This window comes from Hyperolius riggenbachi, chromosome 6, assembly GCF_040937935.1.
Source record: "Hyperolius riggenbachi isolate aHypRig1 chromosome 6, aHypRig1.pri, whole genome shotgun sequence".
Classification (NCBI taxonomy): domain Eukaryota; kingdom Metazoa; phylum Chordata; class Amphibia; order Anura; family Hyperoliidae; genus Hyperolius; species Hyperolius riggenbachi.
The window spans coordinates 251,707,341-251,733,698 of record NC_090651.1 but is presented as its reverse complement, the minus strand read 5'-3'; the positions used below and the strand labels follow the sequence as shown (position 1 = coordinate 251,733,698).

The 26,358-nt window shown below is 39.8% G+C and overlaps 1 protein-coding gene across 14 annotated transcripts in view; it reads right to left on the bottom strand.

The window, feature by feature from the left end:
• Nucleotides 1-3,918: 3,918 nt before the first annotated feature.
• PLCH2 (phospholipase C eta 2) overlaps nt 3,919-26,358 on the bottom strand; it is a 1,280,386-nt gene continuing 1,257,946 nt past the window's right edge. For 12 of the 14 annotated variants that reach the window (XM_068240676.1, XM_068240675.1, XM_068240674.1 and 9 more), the window contains 2 exons: nt 22,193-22,529; nt 3,920-6,232 (listed from right to left, as the gene is read on the bottom strand). In XM_068240676.1, coding sequence (XP_068096777.1) covers nt 4,572-6,232; nt 22,193-22,529 — 1,998 coding nt within the window. In that variant the 3' untranslated portion in view covers nt 3,920-4,571. Of the gene's footprint in view, nt 6,233-13,198; nt 13,228-21,469; nt 22,530-26,358 lie in introns of all 14 variants that reach the window. The other 2 variants (XM_068240687.1, XM_068240673.1) reach the window with 2 other exon arrangements.

Here is a 26,358-nt window from a genome sequence, read left to right as displayed (position 1 = left end):
GCACATTATCCACACGTTGCATCGCATACAATTGCGTTGCATACAATGAAGCATATAGTCAATGAAAAGTATGTTTCGCTGCCACTGTTAATGCGCGTCTTTTGTGGTAACGCCACATGTCGTTACACCGCACCAGCTGCACTGTGAACATGGCACAGAATCAATCATTTATTTCGCCAAGCATGATATGGTCAAACCCGGAATTGGGTTTTGAAACAATACATAGCTCAAGAATACATATATAGATGGATAGGTGCACAAGCATGCAACAACAGCAGAGCACAACAGGAGCAGCAATTAGCATTAACATCTGCTCCCAATTTGTACAAGTTTTGCTCCAATTCTGCTTGTACTGGTTTTCACAAACCTGACCCGGTGTATCCTGATCTCAAGGATGAGAATATTCATATATTTTGTCAGGTGCTCCCACCAGCTGGCTGCAAATAGCATATATTAAAAAATATTTACATCAAATATTTCATATTTTCTTGACTTAAAAACAAAATGAAACAAAAATCAACACAATTCATTTTGGTTTGATAGAACTGTAAAATGAATATATAGAGAAGACCTCACTGTTCTAGCGATAACAGGCCAGTCTCAGTCACTTGTATATTATTTCACCGTCATGACAGAGGAGCCAAAATCACTGTGGTTACAGTTGCTATGGAAACACTGGCCCAGAGTGAAGGAGTTTCTCTTGCACAACTGGTTATTAAGAGATTTTTAATTTATTTGTCTTTTCCCAGGATATTTTATTTTTGGATGTGACATGATCAAGTTCTTCCTTCTCTACAACTAATTGTACTTGATAACAACATTCACTGTAAACCCCGGCTTCTTTAATTAGAATTTGCAAATGGAAGATTGTTGCCAATGTATTTAATTAAGGTTGAAGGGGAAAAAAAAGGCATCACTAAATGTTTGTCCAAGTTTAATAGTTGGACGTGAAACATCTCTACAGTTTTAAGATAAAATTATAATAACCATCTATTAATAGAGGCATTAAAGATAATTTAAGCACTTGTACCGATGTTCCACCCCACAAAAGACCATGTGTTTATTTTACTGGCCAGTGAAAATATAATTTACAGGAAAAAGTAGTATTTCTTTCCAGAGAAGTCAACAACAGCAGATGCAGATATTGAGCTCTTTGAAAGAGAAGCGGTCATTGATCGGTATGTAGAAAGTTATCCTCCCGTTATTACTTGAGTCTTAAATCTTTACAGTTACTTTGGACACGCAGCCCAATCGGCAGCAACATACTCTGCAATGTAAATATGCAGTTATGGTGCACAGTGATTAAATTGTCAGAGATTCAGCTAGTATATATTCAACTCCAGCTATTGTCCCGCCCCCTTCCGAGTAGTGCAACAATAGCTGGAGTTGAATATATACTAGCACAACATTATCGGCTATATGCATAGCTAAGTACCATTATCAGTTGCAACGGATCATTATCGGCAGTGGCACTTGGACGGTTACGGAGCGGGCTTCATTAGGGGGAGAGGCTTAATCCAAGGGCATGCCCCCCCATCCCCACCCAAAGGATAAATGGCAATCCAGGCAAGAGTCTGGAATGCCTTTGGTTAAAATCAGCCCCATGAGTATGAGTACATGAGTATGGGGAATTTTATAAACTGGATATGAAAAGTATATAAATTATATATATCAATTATAATATAAATATTGTACCTCTTGAAAGTTCTAACCACAGGTTTCAACTAAATATCTGTATGTTCACAAAGAGAAATTGCAGTTTGTAGATAAGTGGCTTGCAGCATTCGCTCTGCAAGAATTCTGATTTCACTTTATATTTAACTTGTGTACAACTCATCAGTTTAAAAAGTGGAAATACATTTTTTGGGGCATACATTACAATATGAAACAAATAATACTTACTGTAACATGTTCATTTCCATGTACCTTAATTGTCCAAATGAGTCCTAAAATTAGCTTTGAAAAGTCCAACATTAACCAACTACTCCAAATAAAACAAGTAAACAATAGCGCCTCAAACGCTAAATTGTACTGGCTGTTTACTTTATGGCTTTGGATAAGTCTTTATTACATCCAAAAACTGAGGACTTGCTGTACATCAGCAGATAAGTCAAGTTTTGAACACCAAAACATTTGTTCATAAGTTAGAGGATACTGGCTAATATGCGAATGAAGCAGTGCCTAGCGTGAGCGGTACCTCCCCAGGATCCAGCAACGAGATCAACATACTTCCTCTGAGAGTCACAGTGCCTATGGGTCCAGCTGGGTCTCTCCGGAAGAGAAAAGGTTGAAGGAGGGTCATCTCGGAGCCTGGTGAGGTGAGTTAACACTGTATGTGTGGCAACTCTGACTATCTAATTCCTAGGGGATTACCTCAGGCTACCAACGCTTTACCTTTACTGGTGTGGACACCTTTGGCCACCTTTACAGGGGGGTTACCACCTCTGGCTACCAATACGGGGGGGGGGGGGGGATAAAGACTATCATTGACTACTTATACTGGGAAGAACCCTGACAACCTAAAACTATTTGGATACACATCTGGGTGTTCTTTTCAAAATTTCCTCTCACCTCATCTGCTGGCCATTTATGCTGGAGGACTTATTAGGGGTGAAGCAGGTCGGTTCAGTGCATAGCGCTCAGGGCCAAAACTAGGCACCACTACAGCAGTAATGTTATACTGCATGAGGTGCGTAAGGTTAATTCGGGGTTCCACCAATCTCCAGACCCAAATTCCTCCTCCCTCTGAGTTGCTATGACACGGAGGGGGAATAATATTTAACGCCACTGGGGATCTGAGTGGCAGCAGGGTGAGCAGTCATTCAGCTCACCATGCACCCAGCTCACCGGCAGTGTACTAATACGTACGCGTGTTGCTGTTTAAAATGGCTAAAAGATTAAAGAGGAGGGTAAGTGGTGCACTTATCTCCCATAATGGAATTAGCCCTTTATGCATGGTTGAAACCTTTAGAGGCACACAACTAATTTCAAACCAATTAGTCGGGAGCCCATTTCATTCAAACCTTGTCTCATGGTATGTCACCCCTCTTGTGGTGGCGTGTTACGCGCCAAGAAAGCTTTCACCATATATACTATGGCTAATCTCAGGACAGGTGGTAAGTGCACCACGTACCCTCCTTTTTAATGTTTCAACTATTTTAGCCCCCCTGGGCACCACCATACTACTTTGATAATGGGATGCGTCTACGTTCACACTGTAACCTCTTCAAACAATATACCTAAAATTAACACTCAATACTCTCAAGGAATATTTAAGGACAATAAAGCTCCTCTCTTGTCTCAGTTGGCATGACAGTTCTCTATATCCTTAACCTGCATTTTTATGGCAAAACAAATCAATTGTAACCAGAGTCTGACTTCTATGGCTATGGAATGTCTGTGTAACATCAGCTTGCTACCTATGGTTTATTATTGGTTCACACATGAATCTGCATATTTCCGGTCCAGTACTGTCCTGTCTGTTTTAGTTTTCTATCAGTTTTACCTGACTGGACCGTAAATGTAATCCTTTTGTGTGTGAACACTCCCACAGAAATACATACAAAACTGATAGGACTGGACCAGACTGGAAATGTAAAACTTTATGTGTGAACACAGCCATAGAAACACATACAAAAACGGAAGCCGACTGTCAAAGACTGACAGTACAGGACAGGGCTGGATACCATTTTTATGTGTGAACCAAGCCTTGTAGCATAATGAATTATTATTGGACAGGTGTTCTCAAATTTTCTCAACAATCAATTATAGCGCTTCTGAAACACACAAGGCAAACTAATATGGTTAAATAATTTTATTTAATAGATTTTGGTGGTTTACAAACTTTTGTTGATTACTATGATGAATGAAGATTAGTATAACTAAAAATAAAACAAAACTCATTTCAAATAAAAAGATGATTAACATGACATTTGTAATGGAGAAAGGAAAAAAAAGAAACAAAAAAAAAACAATACCTTCAAGGGCATCATTAGAAATGAACTCTTAAAAAAAAAACAAAGCTAAAAATGTGAACATTTTAGACAAAAATGTTGTTTTACAGCAATAATACATTAGGAAAGGTTTAAAATGTTTCATTTTAAAACATACCATAATTTTAAAACTGTATATGGCAGTGCAAAAAATAAAATTAAATTGTACTTTAAAAGTGCTTTATACAGCAGCGATTTAAAAATATGACATTTCACATTGGTAAAGCAGTGCAGAAAAGGTTTAGCATACTTTATGTGGGAGGAGGGACCTCTTCTGAACTACAGGAGAGTCTGAAGAAAGGCCAGTCATCAGTTGGATGGAATAAACATTTTTTGGGAGAACTTAACAGGACGGTGGACTTGAGGAATATTGCAGATCCAGTGTAAACCAATCCATTTAAAAATATATACAGTACTTTAAGTGCTTTAGAATTTAAGCAGTCCAGTGGAATCTCAAAACAGAAGATATATCTTTTTCCCTTGCGAGGTATTTCTTGCATGGACAACTTTGTCAAATAATACATACATACTTTACATGAATATAAATGCTATATTAATTTCAGTCACAGTACTACATTATTATGGTCCAAACTTGTCCAAGGATTCTGATGTAAACTGAGATTGTGAAAGGGCATCTATACAGAACCCTTTAGTTATTGCACATGCACCCTCTGGATTCCCCCTTTCCTCTATAGAATTACTGTTTAAAAGATTCTGGAGTCTTTGTCGTTCTTGGGCCTGTTTCGCTCTGTTGGCAATGTATCGTACTCTGCTCTGACTTCTGGAGGATGTCCTTCGGAGGAAATTCATGCTGTCATCTTCATACTGTACTGGGTGAAACTCAGTAGGAGATGTAATGTCATTTTCTTTCTCAAAGCTGGTGAGTTTCTTCAGTTGCTCTGTAAGTGAATCCGTAGATTTGGAAGAAGCGTTTGCACCATTTGGCCTCCTCTGTGCTCTCATTGATCTTGTGATAAAACTTCTACTAATGCTCCTGTACTTGCTTTCAAAGTCACAAGAAATATCATCTGAGGTTAAATCGCCAAGACTTTTGGACATCATTTGGCTGGAGGATGCCTTGTTGTTAGAGCTGGCTTTACTAGCCGTCTGTTTCAGACTGTCCACATATAATCTATTCCAAGTATTACGGCGCGGCAGCGGTGGCAATACTGCCTCATGATTCCTGGCCAAAGGTCTTGGACAAATTTCACCTACTGCTTTGTTGTTGGCTATTAAATTTGGGTTGGATTTGCTTTTAGTTACTCCTAAGGACATCTCCCTAGCCAAAGTTGTTGCAGATCTTGGTCGTATGGTATTTTTTAAATTGATTCTTTCAAGGTTTTCATGAGATATATTAAGATCTAGCAAACTTTTGGGGGCTAAATTAGGCAAGGACAGGTCAATCACTGTGTCATTAGATGATTTACTGGAAGACAAAGACATGCTGTCCCTATGACTGTTCCACTCTAATTTGTTCCATATCTTATCATTCACGGTGGCGTCAGAATACACCTCTGCTGCTGGAGATTGACATGCTGAATTCAATTTTAAGGTTGAGCTGTGTGAAATAGCATGACCTTCACTTTTCGTTCTTCTCACAGGTACATGTGGGCCAGCACTGGCGAAGGACAGTTGTTGGACCGTATGGTCAAGTGATAATTTCTGAACAGCAGATGTTGCTGAACTATTTACCGAGTTGTTCTTTACCTGTTGTTCAGGCAACTTAGTATTGTTATTAGCCTCTACAGAGCCACTGCTTTGATGTAAGAACTGGTCGGTTTTTATTTCTTTCATTTGACAGTATTTGGCCTTATCTCTAGAAACATCAGCTATTAAAGACATTCCTGGCTTCATGTTGACAGAATTTATGGTAAATGTTTTTTCACGGATACTGCTGGCAATAGTGATCAAACTTGCATTTTTGTCTTTGCATTGTCTTTCAGAGCTGTTTCCAGAGCATGTGGATGGAAATTTGGTGGCTTCTGATGCTGAACCAACTGCGGGTTCAGTATTTGTTTTGTTTGATCTATGCATGCTGTTGGCAGTACTAGCTGAATTAGGACATTCAGATCCGGATGGTTCATCGCTCCCTTTACAGCCCTCATTTTTGACTGAGGCAGCTGGCTGGTTAACTGTTGGACCAGAAAGAGGTATTTTCTTCGCGAAGGTGGGTTCTTCTGTAATGGTTTCAAGACTGCATAAAGAAGAGACCGACCTGCACACTGACGCTTTTCTGGAATCTGGAAAAAGTGGGAAAAAAGGATTTGTTTACTTTTAGTTTTTCATTTATGGATGCTAAACACTTTTTTGTAGGGACATATATTACAAGTGTGGAGACTACCCCTCAATGATGAATGGCGGAACATATCTCCTTTCCCACCTACCCATTTCTATGAGGGAGTGTGTCTAATAGCACTGCGGGACTTTTAAAGTCACCCCCTGGGAAACTGGATTGTCTTCACTGCATTCACCTGCTTGAACTTTAATGTTTCTTCAACCTTAGGAAATGTTGGGTGAAGTGTGCCCAGTTAGCCCATGCATATTCATGTTTGGCCCAGACAATTAACATATTTATGCAAAACAAAAGCTTGCTTTCCTAAAACAGAAAGAATTTGCGATAATTCAGGTTGGAGTGAGCTTGAGATGTCTCCCAGAGCAACACTGCTGAATATATGCAAATTAACCATTGTACCCTTAGAAGCTAAACACACCTCCAGAACCGCTGGAATGCAATGATGTGTCAGCTTGTTAATTTGTACAGAGTAAGGGACTACAATGGTCCTATTGTAGTCCCTTACACACTCCAATAAGTTCTGGATCACCATGAGCTTGCTGGTTAGTCTGTGCCTCTCGGATTTACAAGGCCTACTCCATAGAGCCAAATTAATCCATGCCATGCACTGATGAGGATCAAACAATCCGAAACAGTCTGTATGCATGTTGGATTATTATGGCTCTGTACAAATTAACAAGCTGACACATCATTGCATTCCAGCGGTTCTGGAGGTGTGTTTAGCTTCTAAGGGTACAATGGTTAAAATTTGCATATATTCAGCAGTGTTGCTCTGGGAGACATCTCAAGCTCACTCCAACCTGAATTATCGCAAATTCTTTCTGTTTTAGGAAAGCAAACTTTTGTTTTTCTTAACATATTTATGCAGCAATCATTTAAAAAAATATGATTTATTGTTTGGATCTTCTCACCACCCCTTGACTATGGACCACTTAAAAAAGGTAAGTTATACAATAATGATCACTTACAGACACTGCTACATTTCATAAGCTGTCCTACCCAAGAACACTGCAGCAGTTAAATAAGCTGTCCTCATATCCTCAACAAAGAAAACCCTGAGAATCCTACCCATAAGGAGATGGGCTAGTTCAAAACCTGTCAGTTATGTCAGATTTTAACTTCTTACTTTTTTGCCGGAGTAGTCCATTAATCCAGTGTTCCCCAACCCTGTCCACATGTTTTGTAGAAATCCAGAGGTTATTAGCTCCGGTGAGACACTAATTACCCCACCTGTGAGCTGGCAAAACCCTGCTATCCCCCATACACTGTCCCAACCTGTGCACTGGCACCTATGAAAGTCATCTACTTTGATTGCCCAGGACAATTCAAGCAAGGCAGAATGGAGAGAAGGGCTTAAGACATTTTAGGTCTAGGGTCTAATCTATTAAAAATATTGACAAGTAAATAGCACTTTTGAATATTTTTAATAGGTTAGACCCTAGACCTAAAATCTAACACGCTGTTTAAAATCAAGGCATTCCTTATCAATTGTTTCCATATCAATATAGGGGGGGGGGGGGGGGGCTGTAAAGGGGGCTGTATCTCACAGTGTATGGTAGCCTTTACATTGCGAATCTATAGGTTAGCTTAGTACGTCTGTGGCAAGCTTTTGTACGTATCTCCATAAATCACTATATAATAATTAGGTAAAGGAATAGAAAACACTATGAGTAACAAAACATCTCTGGATAACTGTATTACTGTAAAATATCCCTGTATAGAAAACAAAACTTGCACGCAAACACAGTATAACTACAAGATCGTGTGTGCTTAAAATGAATTCAATATTAAAATGTAAAAATGTAATTGAAAGCAAAGTTTTATTTCATTTTGGATAGAGCGAGGAACAATCGATTAGGTTTATTTAGATCTGGTAGGGAAACTTTGACTCGCTTCAGTTGGTGTCATCTGGACTGAAGGGAGAGAATAAAGGTATCACAGACTTCAAACCCCGACACAATAAAATAAATAAATAAACTGACTACTGCAGTCTAGAGCCAGAGAAAAGAAGTGGATGGGTTCTCCTAGTTGACTACTTTTCTACAGTTTTCTACAGTTGGTGTGATAAGTCGGGCTTCAAGACCAATCTGAAGAGGAGACCAAGGTTTGCCAACATGATTTTTTGCTGCAAAACAAAGTTTTCATGCCTTGTATTGGTTTTAAACTATTGTAGGTAGCAGAAAGCAGGAGCCATATGATTGACTTTACCCTATTTTGCTTGGTTCACTAAATAACAGCATGCCTTACTAAAGAACTCCTGTGTAGAAAATATGATACAGTCTTGTTTAACGTTATAGTACAGCCTCACAGTTTTATGTACATGGTACTAAATCGCATAAATTAGCAATGCACAATTGCACAATGTACTCTGAATTAAATATATTTAAAATCCATGGATGATGGCTCCTGCAGTCCCTTCTCACCAGCAGAGTGGGCGTTCCTTCACAAGCATGGAGCAAATCACCTGACCTCACCCAGCTCTTTTGAAAGATTAAATCTTTGTGTCCAGCACTGCAGCCACAGTACCTCCCTGTTCAGTGTGTAAAGAAGCATTTAAAATTTCCCATATCTTCTCCAGTGTGTTTATACATTTATGAATAAGAACCTTTTGTCACTGCTTTTTTTTTTTTAAATTCTTTTATAAAAGGTTCTGTGGATGGCTCTGGAAAAAGATCAAATTATTTTTTACACACTTAGTAGAAATGGTGGCTCAGTTGTAGAGCAGCAGTTCAGGTCACGAAGAGTTAAATTCTCAGGAGAAGGAGGGGATGGGTGGGGTCCAGTGATCTGCCTTCCCATGGAAAATACTTGCTGCGGTCCCCTCCAAGGCCCTTAGGGTCGGTCCACACTAGACCCAGCTGCAGAATGCAATCTGTGGTCCGGGATCCAGTTTTCAGAAACGTAACAATTTTTTTTTGTTTCTTTTTTACCCACAAAAACGTATAACTTGTGGGGTAGCATCTAGGATGGGGAGTAGCAGGCACATTGGCAGGGCACCTTCCCTCACCTGGGTTCCCCCTGTCTCCGCTCTCCCTCCAGCTATGTGAAGCAAAAGTAAAATAAGCGAGTGGGGAAGCACCTTACTTCCTCTGCTTGCCGTGACTTCTTGCAATGCCGCCCTCTAGTCTAGTGGACGGCATTGCCGGAGGTCACGCGGCAAGCTCGCCCTTTACTTTTGTCGCACATAGCTGGACATTAAGCGGGGACGAGGGGATCCAGGTGAGGGAGGGGAGGCGACCCCCCCCCCCTTCCCACCACTGTGCCCAATACCCCTGTCCTGGCTGCTACCCCCTCAGGCTACCTGGGGGACACCTATTGGGGTGACATGAAGAGGAGGAGCAGGCAGTAGGCAATTTGTTTGTGTGCAAGAATAGCCTGTGTAAAGGGAGATCCGTTTTTGTACTGCCCTTCACTACCCCTCCGTGTATCCGGGAGCGATAAGGGTCTGTGAAACCCTGCATATCTGGACCCTGCGTTCAGTTTTTCAGCATGGATCGCCTGCGGATCCATTTTCGAACAGGGTGAAGACGGCCTCTATTTTTAACATTGTAATCTGTGGCCCACGGTTTTGATTCAGGCCCCAAAACTGAGCCACAGATACATTTTTAAAACAAGTGTGAACCGGCCCTTACTGACTACCTCCTGGAGGAGATGATGAGATGGGGGAAACATTTGAATAGCTGCCTGAACAATAACATTGTACAGTCATCTAAAGAAAACACAATACTAAGAGAGTCAACCAGCCAGGTATTTAAATATATTTAGTGCAGTGCATTGCCAGATGATGCAAATGTATTATCACATGCATTAAAAAAAGGAATTGAATGAAGGCTTTAAATGATTTAACATGGTGTTATATGAATTGCAATATTCATTACTTTTCATAGTTTATTATATGACATTATGATAAGTTATTTATTCTGCAATAAGACAATAAGTAAACACGGCAGACAATTAATAGCCATGTACATGGCTATAGGCTACCATAGAAATGGTGCATTAGACATAACAGTGTTCAAGGCACTGCAGAACAGACAAATGAAGCCTATAAAAGTAGCAAAGGTCCAGACGGTTAACATGACACACATAGTGTGTTTAAACAGTAATTCAAACTGGCTAGAACCACATGCCAAGTTGTCATTCCAGAAATCACTAGTTTTTTTTGAGCAGACATTTAGCCCAACATTTTTTGTTCCAATATACAATTGGTAACACAAAATAGAATTTTATATAACTGCGGGACCAACATTTTAGTAGGAGGTTTTGGACTAGAGAACAGTTGAGGAAAGGCGTTATGATTACATTTCAGAATACAGAGGAAGTATTTATTAGTGCTAGGCACATCCATGTGAAGAGGCAAATAAATGTTTCCTGTAAGGCCAACCCCCCCCCCCAACCCCCCGCCCCCCAAACCCCAAAAGTCCAGTATAGTCTAAAAAGATCTTGATATCAGGAATGGATGGGCAGTGGGTGCTAATAAGGAGGCCCTGGGCTGGATATATCTTTTGTACATTGATGGAGAATCAGCTGTGAAGGAATCCAGGGTAGAACTACAATGAGGAGATTTCTCAGAGGAAGGTGAGCTGGCCTATGTGGACTGTCATTGCAACATTAAAAAAAAGGTGAGTAAAGCCTGCCCCAAAACGATGCTACAATAAGGTACTGCTAGTGGATGCAGCTTGCCTAAATTCCATAGAGAACATTACATACTCTACAGAAATCTTGCATGCCTGGTGATTTTATTATAAAGTGTTTGTCAAAAATATATAACCAGACTGACATGTTTCATTCTAATGTGCTTGGCCAGAGTGTCACGAGAAATAAGGTAGCCTGTGGGTGTTTTCACCTCAATGACGGAAGCAATCTTTCCTTGTCAGCGCTCCTTTGATTCATTCGCCAAGAACTTTATCACTACTTATCTCACCTCAATTGATCTATATCTTGTTTTTTTTCGCCATAAATTAGACTTTTAGTGAGTGATACTTCTTTTCAGTAATTACTTTATTTTCAATGCATTTTATAGGGTAAAACAGGAAGAAAAATATGAAAAAATACACTTTCTCCAATTTCACCCCTTTGGTTTTAAAATAAGCAATGCTACTATAAATAAAACCCACCCATTTTATTTGCCCATTAGTCCTAGCTATCACAACATTTAAATTGTGTTCCTAGTACAATGTATGACGACAACATATTTGGATATAAAGGTGTATTTATTCTGTTTTGGGTTTTTTGTGTCCAGTCAATACTTACAAGCCTTTATTTACCGAAATAACAGTAATATACCTTCATAGAATACTTATTAAAAAAAAAGCGGAGTCCTTAAGGCAACTATTTCTGTATTTTTTAAACTATTAATTTTAAACTTAATTTTTTTTTTGGTTAACTGGGGGAGGGGGCTGTGGAAGGGATTGATTTAATTAATTCTTTATTGAAAATGTATGGTGGATGTAATTTACTTTTTTCGCCACTAGATGGCACTACAAACACTATCCTGGTTTACTAGGAAGTGTTTAATTTTTTTTCCGTTTATGTTACTTCCTTTGTTATGAATGGACATTGCACCTGATCAGGGTCATGTACATTCATTCCAGGCACTGTGATTGGCTTGACACTTGTTCCCCTTCACCAATTGCCACCACATAAATGCCGCCGGTAATGAGTGGCAGGCACGTGCACCCACCATTGCAACACTGGACGCGACTAAGCGTCCAGTTAGACTTCAGCAGCTCCTACCATTAAGTAGTTAAAGTGAACGTAAGTGAAAAACGGATGAGATACACAATTGTACCTATCCTCTTCTGCTAAAAATGTTGTTGTTGTTTTGCCCAAGTTTCATTTTTAGAATCATTTCTGAGCTGCTTTTTACCAATCTCTTTGCCATCTTTGCTTTTCTTCAATTCAGAGAAAGTAACTCATGCAATATTCACTGAACATACAATTCACATGCAAACCATCCATAAACTCATCATGCAAACACAATTTGGAAAAAGTATTCAGTAGCAGGATTGTAAGGAAAAACATGGGCTAGAAAGTGAATTTTAGGCAATATCTCTTATGTAGGCATATTTATTTGCTTATTATAAGTAGTAATGTACTAATATACTTCATTAGAAAAAAGGTTAAACACTGCCATAAAAACAGTTTTATGATCACATTCAATGTTAGTGAGCTTTGTCCTTGATTTTACTGAGTATCTTAACATTAAAAGTAACATAGCAGGGGGCTGTTCTGTTTATCTCCCCTGCTTCCAATAAACATTGCATATTCTACATATACATATTACTACTATTTTCTTACTGCTGCAAAAGACTGCTTATTAGGTAGTATACATTTTGTATGTACATTTTCATTACAATTTTGCAGTCATTACATCTAACCTGTCAAAGTGATTTGTAATAAGGTGACTACATGAATTGATAAGGTACCCAATCAATCGATAAATGTAGGGTAATTTATGACTTATTCACCCATCTTTCCACTACTGGAATGACTTATACCCAGTCCCCAGATGTCAATGTCCTTTATATAACATCGTCATAATGCCCCTATGAGGCAGGACAAAGCAGTTCTGGGGGAGATAAGTCTCAGAAGAATGATAACTGCCAAATTTGCAAAGCGGAAATAGAGAATGGGCAACAGCCTCTGATATAGAGAAAAATAGGGGTATTTGGGTTACTATTCTATGCCCCCTTATTCTCCATGGTCATATAGAGGAGAACTATATTTTTTTTAGCTTTTTATGTAAATGACACAGACAATTATGGATATGCAAATATTTCAGCTTGATTTTTTTTTTTGTCTTGTGACTTTAGCTGTGTAGCACATCATACAGTGTTTAAGAGTTATTGACTAAACTTCAACACAAGAGACAGTCTTCCAAATGACTTGAAACCTAGTAACGGTGTGTTACCTTCACTGGTTTATCCTTTCAGTCTTTTACTAGAGAGTTGGAGAAAGCACAAGTGAAAAGGCAAAACAAAGGAGAGCAGTTAGTGAGGACAGGAGTAGAGGAACGTTAATCTTAAAATACATTTTGTATAGCAACCAACTATACTACAACATTTTCTACAGCATGATGTCAACCAGAGTATTTTATAGTTCTGTGCAAAGATCGATCATGGAGGAACAGCGATTAACTATTTTGCCAAGTAGGATTTCTGCCATTTCTCCCTAGCATAAATTACACCCAAATTATAAACATAAAACCTAACAAATGCCGGCAACCCATATATTTTTTTGGAAGTAGAGGATGCAGGAAACTAAAAAAAATTCTTGATATTGTATGCCCGACTAGGTTAATGCAGGTCTTCCTGAAAATGACATTGCTGGGAAAACTAGTAAACTGATATTAGCGTACATAAATGCAACAAAATATTCTTATTTTTTGTTTCATCGAACATCATATAGTAGAATGTTAGATATAAGACCTTTGTCAAAATACGCCTTGCTGTTTCTTGTTTCGGTTTTTGTTTATTATTGTGTAACCTTTGCATGGCTCTTTTATACGTTCATTCAATAAAACAAAGTTGAAAAAAAATTATAATTTTTTTTCTTAAATGTGGAGCACAATCAATGGGAATTATACTCTATAAAGCTTTATTACTTCCATATATAGTACCATAATATAACAATACCTCTAATATTGCTACATGTCTGATTTGTGCAGCTATGTATAATATTTGTAGCTTAATGGGGATTTTGTGTTACTTTGCCCCTTGGGGGCGTTTAATGTGTGCTAGGTGGAGAGGGCTATACATCCACTTTATTCATTTCTTATTATATTTAAATTGTTTATTTCTTTTTATCTATTGTCACTAGTCAGCATGCTTTGTCCCATATAGCACTGAGCGTAGAGGAGCATGCTTAACCTCTTGAGGACTGCAGGGCTAAACCCCCCTAGTGACCAGGCAATTTTTAGTTTAAAAGGCCACTGCAGCTTTAAGGCCAAGCTGCAGGGCCGCACAAAATAGCACACGAGTGATTCCCCCCCCCTTTTCTCCCCACCAACAGAGCTCTCTGTTGGTGGGGTCTGATCGCTCCCCCCATGTTTATTTTTGTTTTAATAAATATTATTGTTGCCTTTTTTTTAAAAAAAAAACCCTCTTCCTTTAAACCCCTTCCCTCCCTCGCTCCCTCCCTCCCCACAGCCGGCCAATTACGGCGATCGGCTGTCATAGGCTTCTGCCTATGAGAGCCGATCGCTCTCTTGTCCCCCAGGGGGACAGCCGTGTCACACGGCTGTCCCCAGTGCAGCGCTGCTGCTGATCGCAGCGCTGCACAAAGTAAATAGACGGCGATCACGCCGTCTACCGGTCTCCCGAGCGGCAATAGCCGCTCGGAGACTGAAGGCGGGGCGGAGCTCCGCCCCCCAAGCAGGAGATGCGCGCGCAGCCTGCGCGCGATCTCCTGCAAAACAGAGCCCCAGGACTTTACGCCAATTGGCGTTAGGCGGTCCTGGGGCTGCCGCCGCGGCCACGCCTACTGGCGTGACGCGGTCGGCAAGAAGTTAAGAGCTGTAGGACCAGAATTATCAGCAGGGGTTATGAAGATTGGAGACAAAGCATTTCCCTTCCCCAGAGCAGCATCCTGTGGCTATGACACAGGAGATGACCAGAGCAGTCTCTAAGGTCTCTTGCACACTGCAAGCAATTCCGATTCAGATTCCGCTTTTTAATCAGTTTTTACATTCGATTCAGATTCCGATTTGCAGTGTGCAGGGAGCAAACTGCAAATTGGAATCTGAATCGGATGTAAAAACTGATTAAAAAGCGGAATCTGAATCGGAATCACTTGCAGTGTGCAAGAGGCCTTACACTGCACTGAGAAGCAAGAGAAACCACTGCAAGAAGTGAGGAGTCTGGATACCTTCTCCCAAACACAGAGGTGCTTATATCTAGTCATTCAAGGCTATCAATGCTGGCCACAAACATTAGAATGTGCAATAAATTGACTGATTTTATAAAATGATTGCCTCTATGTAAAACCAAACTTTAGATCAATTAACTGTGATCTCTTTTCAAATCAAATGTACACTTATAATGGCAAGTTGGAAATTTGTGGCTGAACTGAATTCCAGATAAAATTATTATTTTAAAAGTAACCCTAACCCTGTACTAAGTCTCAAATCACATTTGGCAGAATGGCTGCATATACAACCTTATCACTGCTGCAGCACAGGCTCTTCTCACTAACAAGACTCATGAACGGGGCCTACTGCCATATGTCAAGCCTCTGTCCAACTCACTGCCACATTCTTACCATATCCCTAGCATATTGTCTGCACCTTATTGACCCCCTGAATACATAATCACTGACCTCCTGGCCTCTGAACAAGTACAGAGACCAGTATGCAAGTGAGCTTGCATTAGCTTTGTGCTGCATATAGGCTTAGCAGCACAAAGTTGTGGCTTTGGCAGTGACAGTGATATTAGATCAGATTTCTGCTAACATATAATTTCCTATTGAGTAGAAAAGAACAATTTTCACATTTTTAGCATTCCTCCCATTAATTTGCCAATAACTTTATCACTATTTAGCTTACCTAAATGATCTATATATTGTTTTGGCCATCAATTAGGCTTTCTTTGGGTGGTAGTTTTTGCTAATAATGATTTCATTTGATATGCATTTTAACAAGATTAGAAGAAAATAATAAAAAAATATATATTTCTCAGTTTTCAGCCATTATAATTTTAAAATACTTTGTGCGACTGTAGATAAAACTCACATTTTCCCTGGTTATTATTACAACTTTTAAATTATGTCTCGAGTACAATGTTTGGTGACAATATTTTATTTTGCAATAAAGGTTTTTTTTTTTGCTTTTTCGCTGTACCCCATCAATAATTACAAGTCCTTATTTGCAAACAACAGTAATATGCCCTTGCGGCATACATACATAGAAAGCCAAGTCCCTAACATAACAATTTATGTATTCTCTTTTAAATGCCTTCACTTTGTTTTTTTTTGTTTTTCTGTTTTTTATTGTTTTTACTATGAGGATAGAAAGGTGTTAATTATATTTTTACTTATAAGTGTAGTGTACTATTATATTTGTGCACTAGAAGGCTGCCTTCCTGTGTAGAAAGCTGAATTCAAAGGAATAAATTATTCATAAATCAAGCACTGTCCTGTAACTGCCACTGACGGGCAAGCGTGAGTGTGCATGTGTGCTGCACATCTGTGGATGAAGACAAGTATCTATGTCCCAGGTATAGTAAGTGAAGTCCCTTGTGGAATAGATATATCGCCCCAGGAACAAAAAATAGTTAAATGCTCATAGTACATGGAGGTGAAAAATTGGTCACTTTAAATCACAATGAAAGGGTGTACGAGACTTAAGTCCTTGCGCTGGAGTTAGGAGCACAGTTGCAAATGTGAGAATTGGGCTGTGTGTCTAGCCTTTTAATTGTCGATACCCTCATTTGTTTTTCACCTCTATATTGTGTAAATGATGTGAATTGAAATATGGATTTCTCCCTAAAAATTGAGTATATATTTGTGTTTGTGCACTTCCTTTACAGAGAACTAAAAGCCCTAATGCAGGTTCCCAGTGAGGTATAATGCATTTGCAGTGTTATGTATGATTTGAGGTTAGTGTAGAACTGAATCAGAGGCAAACACTAAAATCAGCTAAAGCAAATTACTATATCCCATTTTTAACTAATGTCAGTGATGTTTTAATTGCTGACTGGGGGGGGAGTTAACGTTCATATAAGTCACAGTGTGTAGAAATGTAATAGGATTTTTTTTTAATTGGGTAAAAGAAAAATGCAATAAAATCAATTTGTGTTTGGCCAGCGTTACAGTCCATGTTTTCGCCACACCTAGGTAGAGGAAAAGCTGCATTTATTAGCTAACAATAAAAGGAGAAAAACCTCACCTGTGAAACTAATAATGAAAACAATGCATTATTGATCATTTGGGGAAATAAATTGTAAATGATACCAAATGATTGTGTACATTGTGATTCATGTGTATTCTGTATATATAAATATTAATGTTCCTGAGACTAGTTCTTTTCATGCTAGCCTGAACAGACTGTGGGAAGAGCACAGAAGAAATAGGTCTCTGATGTCACCAAGCAACTGATGCATACTTTGCAGAGTATCCTGGAGCAATGCCAAGCAAATGGTATTTTCTGATACTCTAACATTCTGCTGCTATTCTGCTGTGATCCTTATTCTGGATTCCATGTGTCTTCCACCTCTGTTGGCTTAACTGCTTTGGGACCGCCGATAGTTAAAACTATGCTGCTCTTGTGGCTGCTTAAGCCGGATGTGGCATAGTTTTAACCTCCCTGGCGGTACGCAGTTGCAGAGGCTGCGTCCGCCGGGAGGATTTTTTGTAGCAAAATGTGTTTTATAGCTATGCTCCCCAAGCCCCGCCGCACCATTTAGCCATGCCCGATCGCCGGCGGCAATACGTACCCCTCCGCGTACCCGCGAGAGCCGCAGCTTCTCATTGAGCTTGCCATATACTGGTCAAGACTGCTCTTAGGCGCAGATCATTTTTATCCATTAAAGTCAGTTTTAAAGTTCCGCTGTACACATTTCTCTAGACAGTGGACTGCATTGCCATTCATTCGGTTAATGAAACACCTCTGCTCCTGAAAACACACCGTACTGCTCATTCTTAATGTATTTGAGGCTATATGGGAAAAAGCTTGATAGAAAGAAAGGCAAGGGCACGTGAACGGACAGCCATTCAGATAGAAATAATTCTTCATCAAAACACAGACCCCAGTCAACTTTATGCTTGACATTACTAAGTTCACCGATTGCAATGGAATACTCAAATGAGGATACCTATTTGCTATTGATTCATTAAGACTTTCTCCCATTTACTGTTGATGTAGATATTTCTAAGGTCACCAAAGCAGTTCTAACCAACACAACTAAGCCAGGGCACTAGCTGCACAGAGTACGCATTGCACTGTCCATGTCTGCATGGATTTCCTCTGGACACTCCAGTTTCCTCCCACATCCCAAAAACATACAGATAGGTTTATTGGCTTCTCCCTGAATTGGCTCCAGACTACGATGGACATATGACTGTGGTAGGGATTTGAATGTGAGCCCCTCTGAGGGACAGTTAGTGACAAGACTATATACTAATACGAAGAATCCACAGCATCACGTCGGTAATGTATAGCTCTTTTATTTAAAAAAACAAAGATAGCCATAACAGTGACAGACGCTGTTTCGGACAAGGTCCTTCCTCAAGCTGTGTCAGGCTTACTCTAAGACTATATACTATAGGTAAATACGCTGCAGAAGATGTCAGCACTATATAGTTCCAGAGGAACCATGAAAAGGAACTGGCAAGGATCATAGACTGGGTTCACAGACTGGGATAAGTTACTACAGTTTTACTGTATCATCTGTGGTCTTAATGATAAATATACAACAAAACTCAGTTGATTAGTTTATTTAGGAATTCTAAGTTAAATTGTAAAGAAAAAAAAATGTAAGAAACATCTCTTTGCTCTTATTAATAGACAAATTTAAATCAAATTGTTTGAAAAGAACCATGAACTTCCTTATTGTGATGCTTCCTTGCAGAAGCGGTCTGCTGGTTGTGCGGAAAGGCTGAGATGGTTTGAAAGGATCCAGCATTGACAGGTCGAGCCAAAATTTTCCAGTGCCATAGTTTAGGCACCGTAATTTTAGATACAGTATTTTCTTTTTTTTTTTAGCACGGTGAGAAACTTCCACCTGACCCTTATGGCCTAACCCTAACCCGGCCGCATAAGCGTATTATTATGCAAACTGCTTTAATTCAGGTAATTTAAAATTATTGCAAAATGTTTAACGATTATGTTTTTAATCCAATGTGATCACAATTTTTCAGCTCTCCCATTTACCGTAACAAAATTATAGGATTTCTTTATCAATACATTCAGTTAATTGATTTTTCTTGAATTGTCAGGTAGATTTTTCATAGATGCAATTGTTTTATTTAATCAAAAACTGCCACTGATTGATTGCAGTTGAAAGGGACAGGCAGCAGAACACTAACTGTAACCTATCCATATCCATAAAGACCCACTATCGCGAAATGTATAAAAAATAAAACTAAAAATTATTTATACTTTAAGGGATGCACGAGCAGTAACAAATAAAAACTCACTTGCCTGGGGCTTCCTCCAGCCCACCGTAGGCTGCGAGGTCCCCCGCCGTCGTCCTGACTCTTTTGCGGGTCCCACCGTCAGCTCCGGGAGGCTACACTTCCTAGTTTTGAATCCTTCCCGCCACTTCGCGTCATCGCGCCGGCCGCTCAGCGTCATCACGGCGGCCGGCGTGACAGCACTGCGCGTACGCAGTTTTCTATCTCTGAACCGCGCATGCGCAGTACTGTCACGAAGGCCCAAGTGTCGCCGGCAATGGAGCTGCCAGAGGGACCCTCAGAAGAGTCAGGAGGATGGTGGGGGACCTCGCAGCCTATGGTGGGCTGGAGGAAGCCCCAGGTAAGTGAAAGTTTTTATTTTAGTTACTGCTTGGGGTCCCTTTAAGAAAAAGCGAGTAAAAGGGATACTAAAGGGTTCAGAATCAGTTAAAATAAATCACTGCTTTTTACACATTCATGACAGCCTACATGTGAGGGGTTCTTACCAACGGGGTTATGGGAGACTGTAGTGCGGGCTGCTAGATGTCCAACAGCATTTCAGCTAGTAGTAAAACTGTCTCCTGATTTTAGTCACTATGCTAAACGAAGGGAGGCATCAGCTGTTCTGCTACCTGCAGAGGCTGTCCTGTGCCTGTGTAAAAGGGGGAGGGGTCCTTGATCTACAAAGTATCTGCCTGGCTAAAATCAGGCGACCGTTTTACTACTAGCTGAAATGCCTTTGGACAGCTAGCAGCCCGCAGTACAGCCTTCCATAACCCGCTGGTAAGACCCCCTCACATGCAGGCTGTCATGAATGTGCAGTGTGATTTATTTTTTACCTACGGTAATTCTAAACCCATTAGTATCCCTTTTACTAGCTTTCTCTTCAGTATAAATCATTTTTAGTTTTCTTACATTTTTTAGAAATTTCATGATTGTGGTCCTTTAAACTGTTCCTAAGGCCACGCTTCAACAGGAGAGCCATGTCTGACTCCAAGATGGACTGAGCACCTGTGCAACTATGATTTTCGCCCCGATCCTGATTGCCATGCTATGATTTTTGCCCGATCCCCATTGCCATGCTATGATTTCTTCATGGCAAAAAAAAAAAAAAAAAAAAGAAAACTATGCGACCGTTTTTCCCCCTCAAATGAATGAGAAAGCAGCCTATTGAAATCAACAGTCTGTACTTTTCAGCCAAATTTGCACTGGGTTCAGGCACGAATACAAGCTATCCAGAAGGTGGCTGAATAGTGTACAGGTTAACGGCTCTGCCTCTGACACAGGAGACCTGGATACGATTCTCAGCTCTTCCTGTTCAGTAAGCCAGCACCTATCCAGTAAGGAGAACTTGGGCAAGTCTCCCTAACACTCCTACTCCCTATAGAGTGCGCCCTACTGGCTGCAGCTCTGATGCTTTGCATATGCCATGAGAAAAAACAAAGTGTGATATGTTATTTGTCTTGTCATAATCTTAACTGTATTTAAACCTTTCTATTACCATGCCAAAACTGTAATTTCTAATAAAAAAATAAAAATAAAATGGTACTTCTGGCACCCCTTCCGCCAAAATAAAAATGAATCTCCATTTAGAGATGGGCACTCAATGTCTAATTGACGGACATAAGCACCTACAGACTTTTAGAAATGTCAGAATTTCAGAAGCAGTTCTTTACTGTCTGCATTATATCCACAAATAAAATACACAGGAAGACACATTGTGTTGATACCTTCCTACACTTCACAGGTTTTAATTGGCAGGTTAGGTATGTCCCTTGAGTAAGGAATATTCAAATGATGCTTTTGCATCTCTACAGAAATGCTGTCATTATGTCAACCTCAAAGCAAACCCTTCTCAGTGGCATAGTCATATAGATACAGAAGTAAAATACTCTGATTGAAAACGAATCGAACATCACCAAGCACACAAGTATCACACAATACAAATAACATTACAACATACATTATGACTAGACTCATGGCACTAATGAACACAGACTAAAACCACAACACTTAATGAGCAAACTAAGCATTCTATGTTGTGGCAGATGGCGGAAACGAATATACATCTTACCAGTAAAGAATATAGGGGATTTACTTCGAATTTCCTCCAACTTTTGAACGAACAAGGCATTCATTTCCCTTTGAAGGGTGCCCATCTGCCTTCGAGAATTTTCATTCCAGCCCACAGACAGTTCGGGACTCCCGAGGCTTTCTAGGCTGCTGGAGTTAGAGGAGACTGAACCACTGCCGACAGGGACCAAATTGACAGTACTTCCATACCTGCCTCCTGATTGGCATTGCCATCTTTGTCTAGGATGACCTTTCATACCAGTACACTTGGAGTCTCCATTTATTTTCCCAGGAACAACAATAGACTGTGAATTTTTAGGTGGATCATTGGCATTCCCATTGTCATTGAAGGCTAATAAGTCATTCTGTTGCCGTTTTGGCTGATCTGTGATACCGTAATATTTCAATTCTAACCTTTCTTCTTTTGCAACACTAAACTGTTCACGAGGTTTAATATCATGTATAATAGGCTTGGTGCTGGTGTTATCACTCCACTTACAGTCTAGATCTGGGCTCTCTTTAGAGCCAATCATGCATTTCATACAGTTGGTGGCCATCCCAATCCTACCTGAACCGTTCATTGAACAGCGCGCAAACACACCTGGTTTATGAGCAGGGCTGTCATACTGGGGGACTTTCTCAGATCGCCGAAATGAATCGCTGAATGTTGCTCCCCTAGAAATACGAATATGGCGTTTGCTTTTACCAGAGCTAGTACTCTTACCTTTCAAACTCTTATGCATTTCCAATGGACTATCATCCCTAGACAGCACAATCGGAGAAGCACTCTCAGGCTCTGTATCAAATCGGGGTATAGAGGAATCATCTGTCTCTCTATCTTCACTAGCTCCTTCTGAGCTGTTGTCTTTGGAATCAATTGCAATTTCTGGAAAGCCCTTCTTGTGTTTTTGCTGGCCTTTAGTTGGAGCACTAGCGGTTCTTCTCAGTATGTGACTACTAATGGAATGTTTCCGGTGATGCTGCCCAGCAGCATGACTGTCCAGAGAAGCTTGCTTTGGATTTCTGAGAAACAGTCCTTTTAAGCCCACGGCCTGCTTGACCTGAATAGAAAGTAACCAGAAAAAGAAATGCAAAAGCAAAAACAACAAAATTAAAAGTTAAGAGTGGCTTGGGCAAAATTAAGATATTGAAATTGTTAACATTTTTCTTGCATGCACATTAACATTTTTGGTCAATAAAGGAACTTGGAACAAAAAAATGAAACATTCATTGCTGAAATGCTGTTCAGTAAGAAAAAGATGACATCAAATGATGACCTACAAAAATATAAATTTACATATAATAAATGAATTGTACAAAAACATAACTTATGTAATTTTTTTTTAAAAGAATCCAACTTTGTCAAAGGTCCAAAAGGTTGCTGAAGTCCGTATTTAATTTCTTAGGTTACTGTCTAGAAATCTAGGAATCATGAGAAAGCCAGTACATAATTGTGCACTGTATAGCCATCAGCAAAATGTACCCATAGTCCTCTGGGAAGAAAGTATTGCAATGCTAATCAACAGAATCCAGCATAATTGTTAAAATGTCTTTACAAAGTCTACCTGTATTGTAAAGCTACTTAAAAGAAAATTAAGGATCATGCCTAGTTTAATCGGTAACAGGAGACTTGAAGGCAATAAATATCTTGTAATCCAATGTTGAGTGTTTACAGACAGGAACAATGTGACAGTAATGACACCTGACCATGGTAGTCAGGCTAAAAGAATCGGTTCAACTACCTCAATGCTAATAGCAAAGAATAGGACTAGCATGGGTATGGTGCATCCTAGTTATATTAAACATGAAAAAAATGCAAGATACATACATCGATGGCAGGTAGCACCGTTAAAACATGAAATTGTAATTCTAGCATTCCTTAGGTTTATTAACAGTATTAAAGAACAAGTGGATGGCTTTAGTGTGAATCATATATTTGCATTTCAAATGTCCTCTAGCACCCTCAACAGAATATTGAGTTCAAGCAATGGAGAGGTTCTAGACTGCCAATCAAAATAAGATAGAACAGGAAACTGGCGAAGGCAAACAAGTCAAGTAGTATGAACACACCAGAACCACCCAATCCACTTCCATCAGAAGCTCTGACACTTTCTTTCTATATAGTTGTACTATATGCTCTTGTTACTTTGTTGTATTAGTATTGTTTGAAGAATTAAATGACATTCCCATTTTTCAAAGAAACTGAAGACCATGAGTTTATAGCTGGGTCAATTTTGTAGAATTCAGCAACAGTTCCTAGACTTGCACTACATAAAACTTCGAGTTGGGAAAATATATAGTAAATGCAAACTTGCAGAGGCATGTCTAAGCTGTGAAAATATCAGAAATTAGGAGTAGAGACTTACAGGATAGTATTCTTTACTCTTGTGTTTAAAGGTTAAAAAAATGTACTCACTTGAATTTCAGCTTATCAATATTACTACTTTTTTCACCACACTAGGTCACTTGTAATTGTGACCACAACATTGGACTTTCAGAGCACAATCTAGAGTGACTAAGTATGACACTGCATATTCTTAGTATCAGCAGCAATAGCAACATTGATATTACTCATCACTGGGTTTCATTTTACGGTGGTCTGCAGCATGACTCTGGGTCTACTGGCAATGTCATAGCAATTGAAAGCAGTGCTTCTGGCCTTAGCAGGCAAGTCACAGAGGGTGGAACTAAGATGATTGTGAACCAGACATAGCAGAGAGAAAAAGAGTCATCAGCTGCACTTGTTGCCACAGTATACCATATAACGTTTAATTGCCTGGGGAAGACATCAACAAGTGGACAGGCATATACACTGAGCAGCCAGAACGAGCTCCAGAAAAAAGGCTTGCACCATGTCCTTGCACAATCAATCTCAGCTGTTCAAGTCCACAGAGAAAACAGAGATGTTGTATTAATTTCATTCACCTCTCTCCATTCCTCGGTTTCTCTGAAGGGAAGAGGCTTTTCATTTCTATGCCAGTTTGGTAAGAAAATATCTGCTGTATATAAGGGACTGGTATACTATTCAGCTTGTCAGAAATGCCTCTATGGTTTAGCAAGCAGGAATAACCATAATCCCACAGTTGTAAAAATAAGGCATGTAAATCCAAGCAGCTCAGAAGAATCTTGGTAAAATCCTGTACTACATTCTTTGTATACAAAGTATCAACTGTTCATTTGCAGCAGTTTTACAAAAGAAACCTGTGGCAGCACCTTCCAGATTAAAGTGTACGTGTCTTGAAATAAAAATATTTTAAGTAATACCATTAGTCTATTAGCATGCATTACTGTGTAACGGGGATAACCTTTGCTTATTCTATACATCTGAGCCTGAAAGCATTTCTGGAAAAAATGTGAAGTCCATAGTCAGTTGGGCAAAGCTCTGCCTCTCACATGACAGTGGCTAGACCTGCTCTGTGGGACAGAGATGGGGGCTTTGCCTGATCTTCACTGCCAGAAAAATACTTATAGGGCTCGATTCACAAAGCAGTGCTAACCCAGTTAGCATGCCTAAAAGACTTTAGGCATGATAACCATTGCACCACGCTGGTGAAAAGCCAGTTTGGGCATGATAAGTTTAGGCGTGATAAGTTTAGGCGTGATAAGTTTAGGCGTGATAAGTTTAGGCGTGATAAGTTTAGGCGTGATAAGTTTAGGCGTGATAAGTTTAGGCATGATAAGTTTAGGCATGATAAGTTTAGGCATGATAAGTTTAGGCATGATAAGTTTAGGCATGATAAGTTTAGGCATGATAAGTTTAGGCATGATAAGTTTAGGCATGATAAGTTTAGATAAGTTTAGATAAGTTTAGATCGCGCACAAAGTCCCGCACGCAAAGCAGCGCCATTAAACTCTATGCGAAGTGCACCAGACTTTGCTAGCGCAAAACTTTTGGTCAGCTGTGCACTGCGGTGCTAACAGTTGGTGCTATAGTTATCACGCCTAAACTTATCACGCCTAAACGGAGTTTAGGCATGATAAAGGACTTTTCACCAGCGTGCTAACTGTTAGCACCGCTTTGTGAATCAAGCCCATAGTGGCACATAACCTGTAATGGGAAAGTCCAGCTTTCAATGTGGTCCAGCTAAAATGCCTGTTACTACTCGTAACAATGCAGCTGTTATCCCAACAATTCCTACACTATATTGCCAAAAGTATCCAGATTCCTGCCTTTATATACACATGAATTTTAATGACTTCCCATTCTTAATCCATAGGCTATAAAATGGAGCTGGCCCACCCTTTGCAGGTATAACAGCTTTAACTCTTATAGAAAGGCTTTACACTTGATTTATGAGTGTGTTTATGGGAATTCTGACCATTCATCCAGAAGAGCATTTGTGAGGTCAGGCATTGATGTCGGACAAAAAGACCTTGCTCCCGGTTTCTGCTCCAATTCATCCCAAAGGTGGTCAGTGGGGTTAAGGTCAGGGCCCTGTACAGGCCAGTCAATTTCACCCACATGAACCTTGATTTTCCATATCTTTATGGACTTGCTTTGTGCACTGGTTTGCAGTCATGTTGGAAAACAATGAGGCCATACCCAAAAAGCTGAAAGCATGAAATTGTTCAAAATATCATGGTATTCTGAAAAATTCAGCGTTCCTTTCACCAGAACTAGGGGTCTAAGCCCAAACCATAAAAAACAGCCCCACACCATAATCCCCCCCTCCCACCAAAACTTTACACTTGGCACAATTGTTAGTAGTACTTTTCTACTGCCAACTGCAAAACAAGACTCTTCCATCAGATTGCTTGTTATATAAGCAGGCTTCATCACTAAAGAGGATTTGCCTCAACTGCTCTAGATTTCAGCGGTGGCATGCTTTACACTACTGCATCCGATGCTTTGTATTGCACTTGGTGATGTAAGGCTTTAATGCAGCTAGA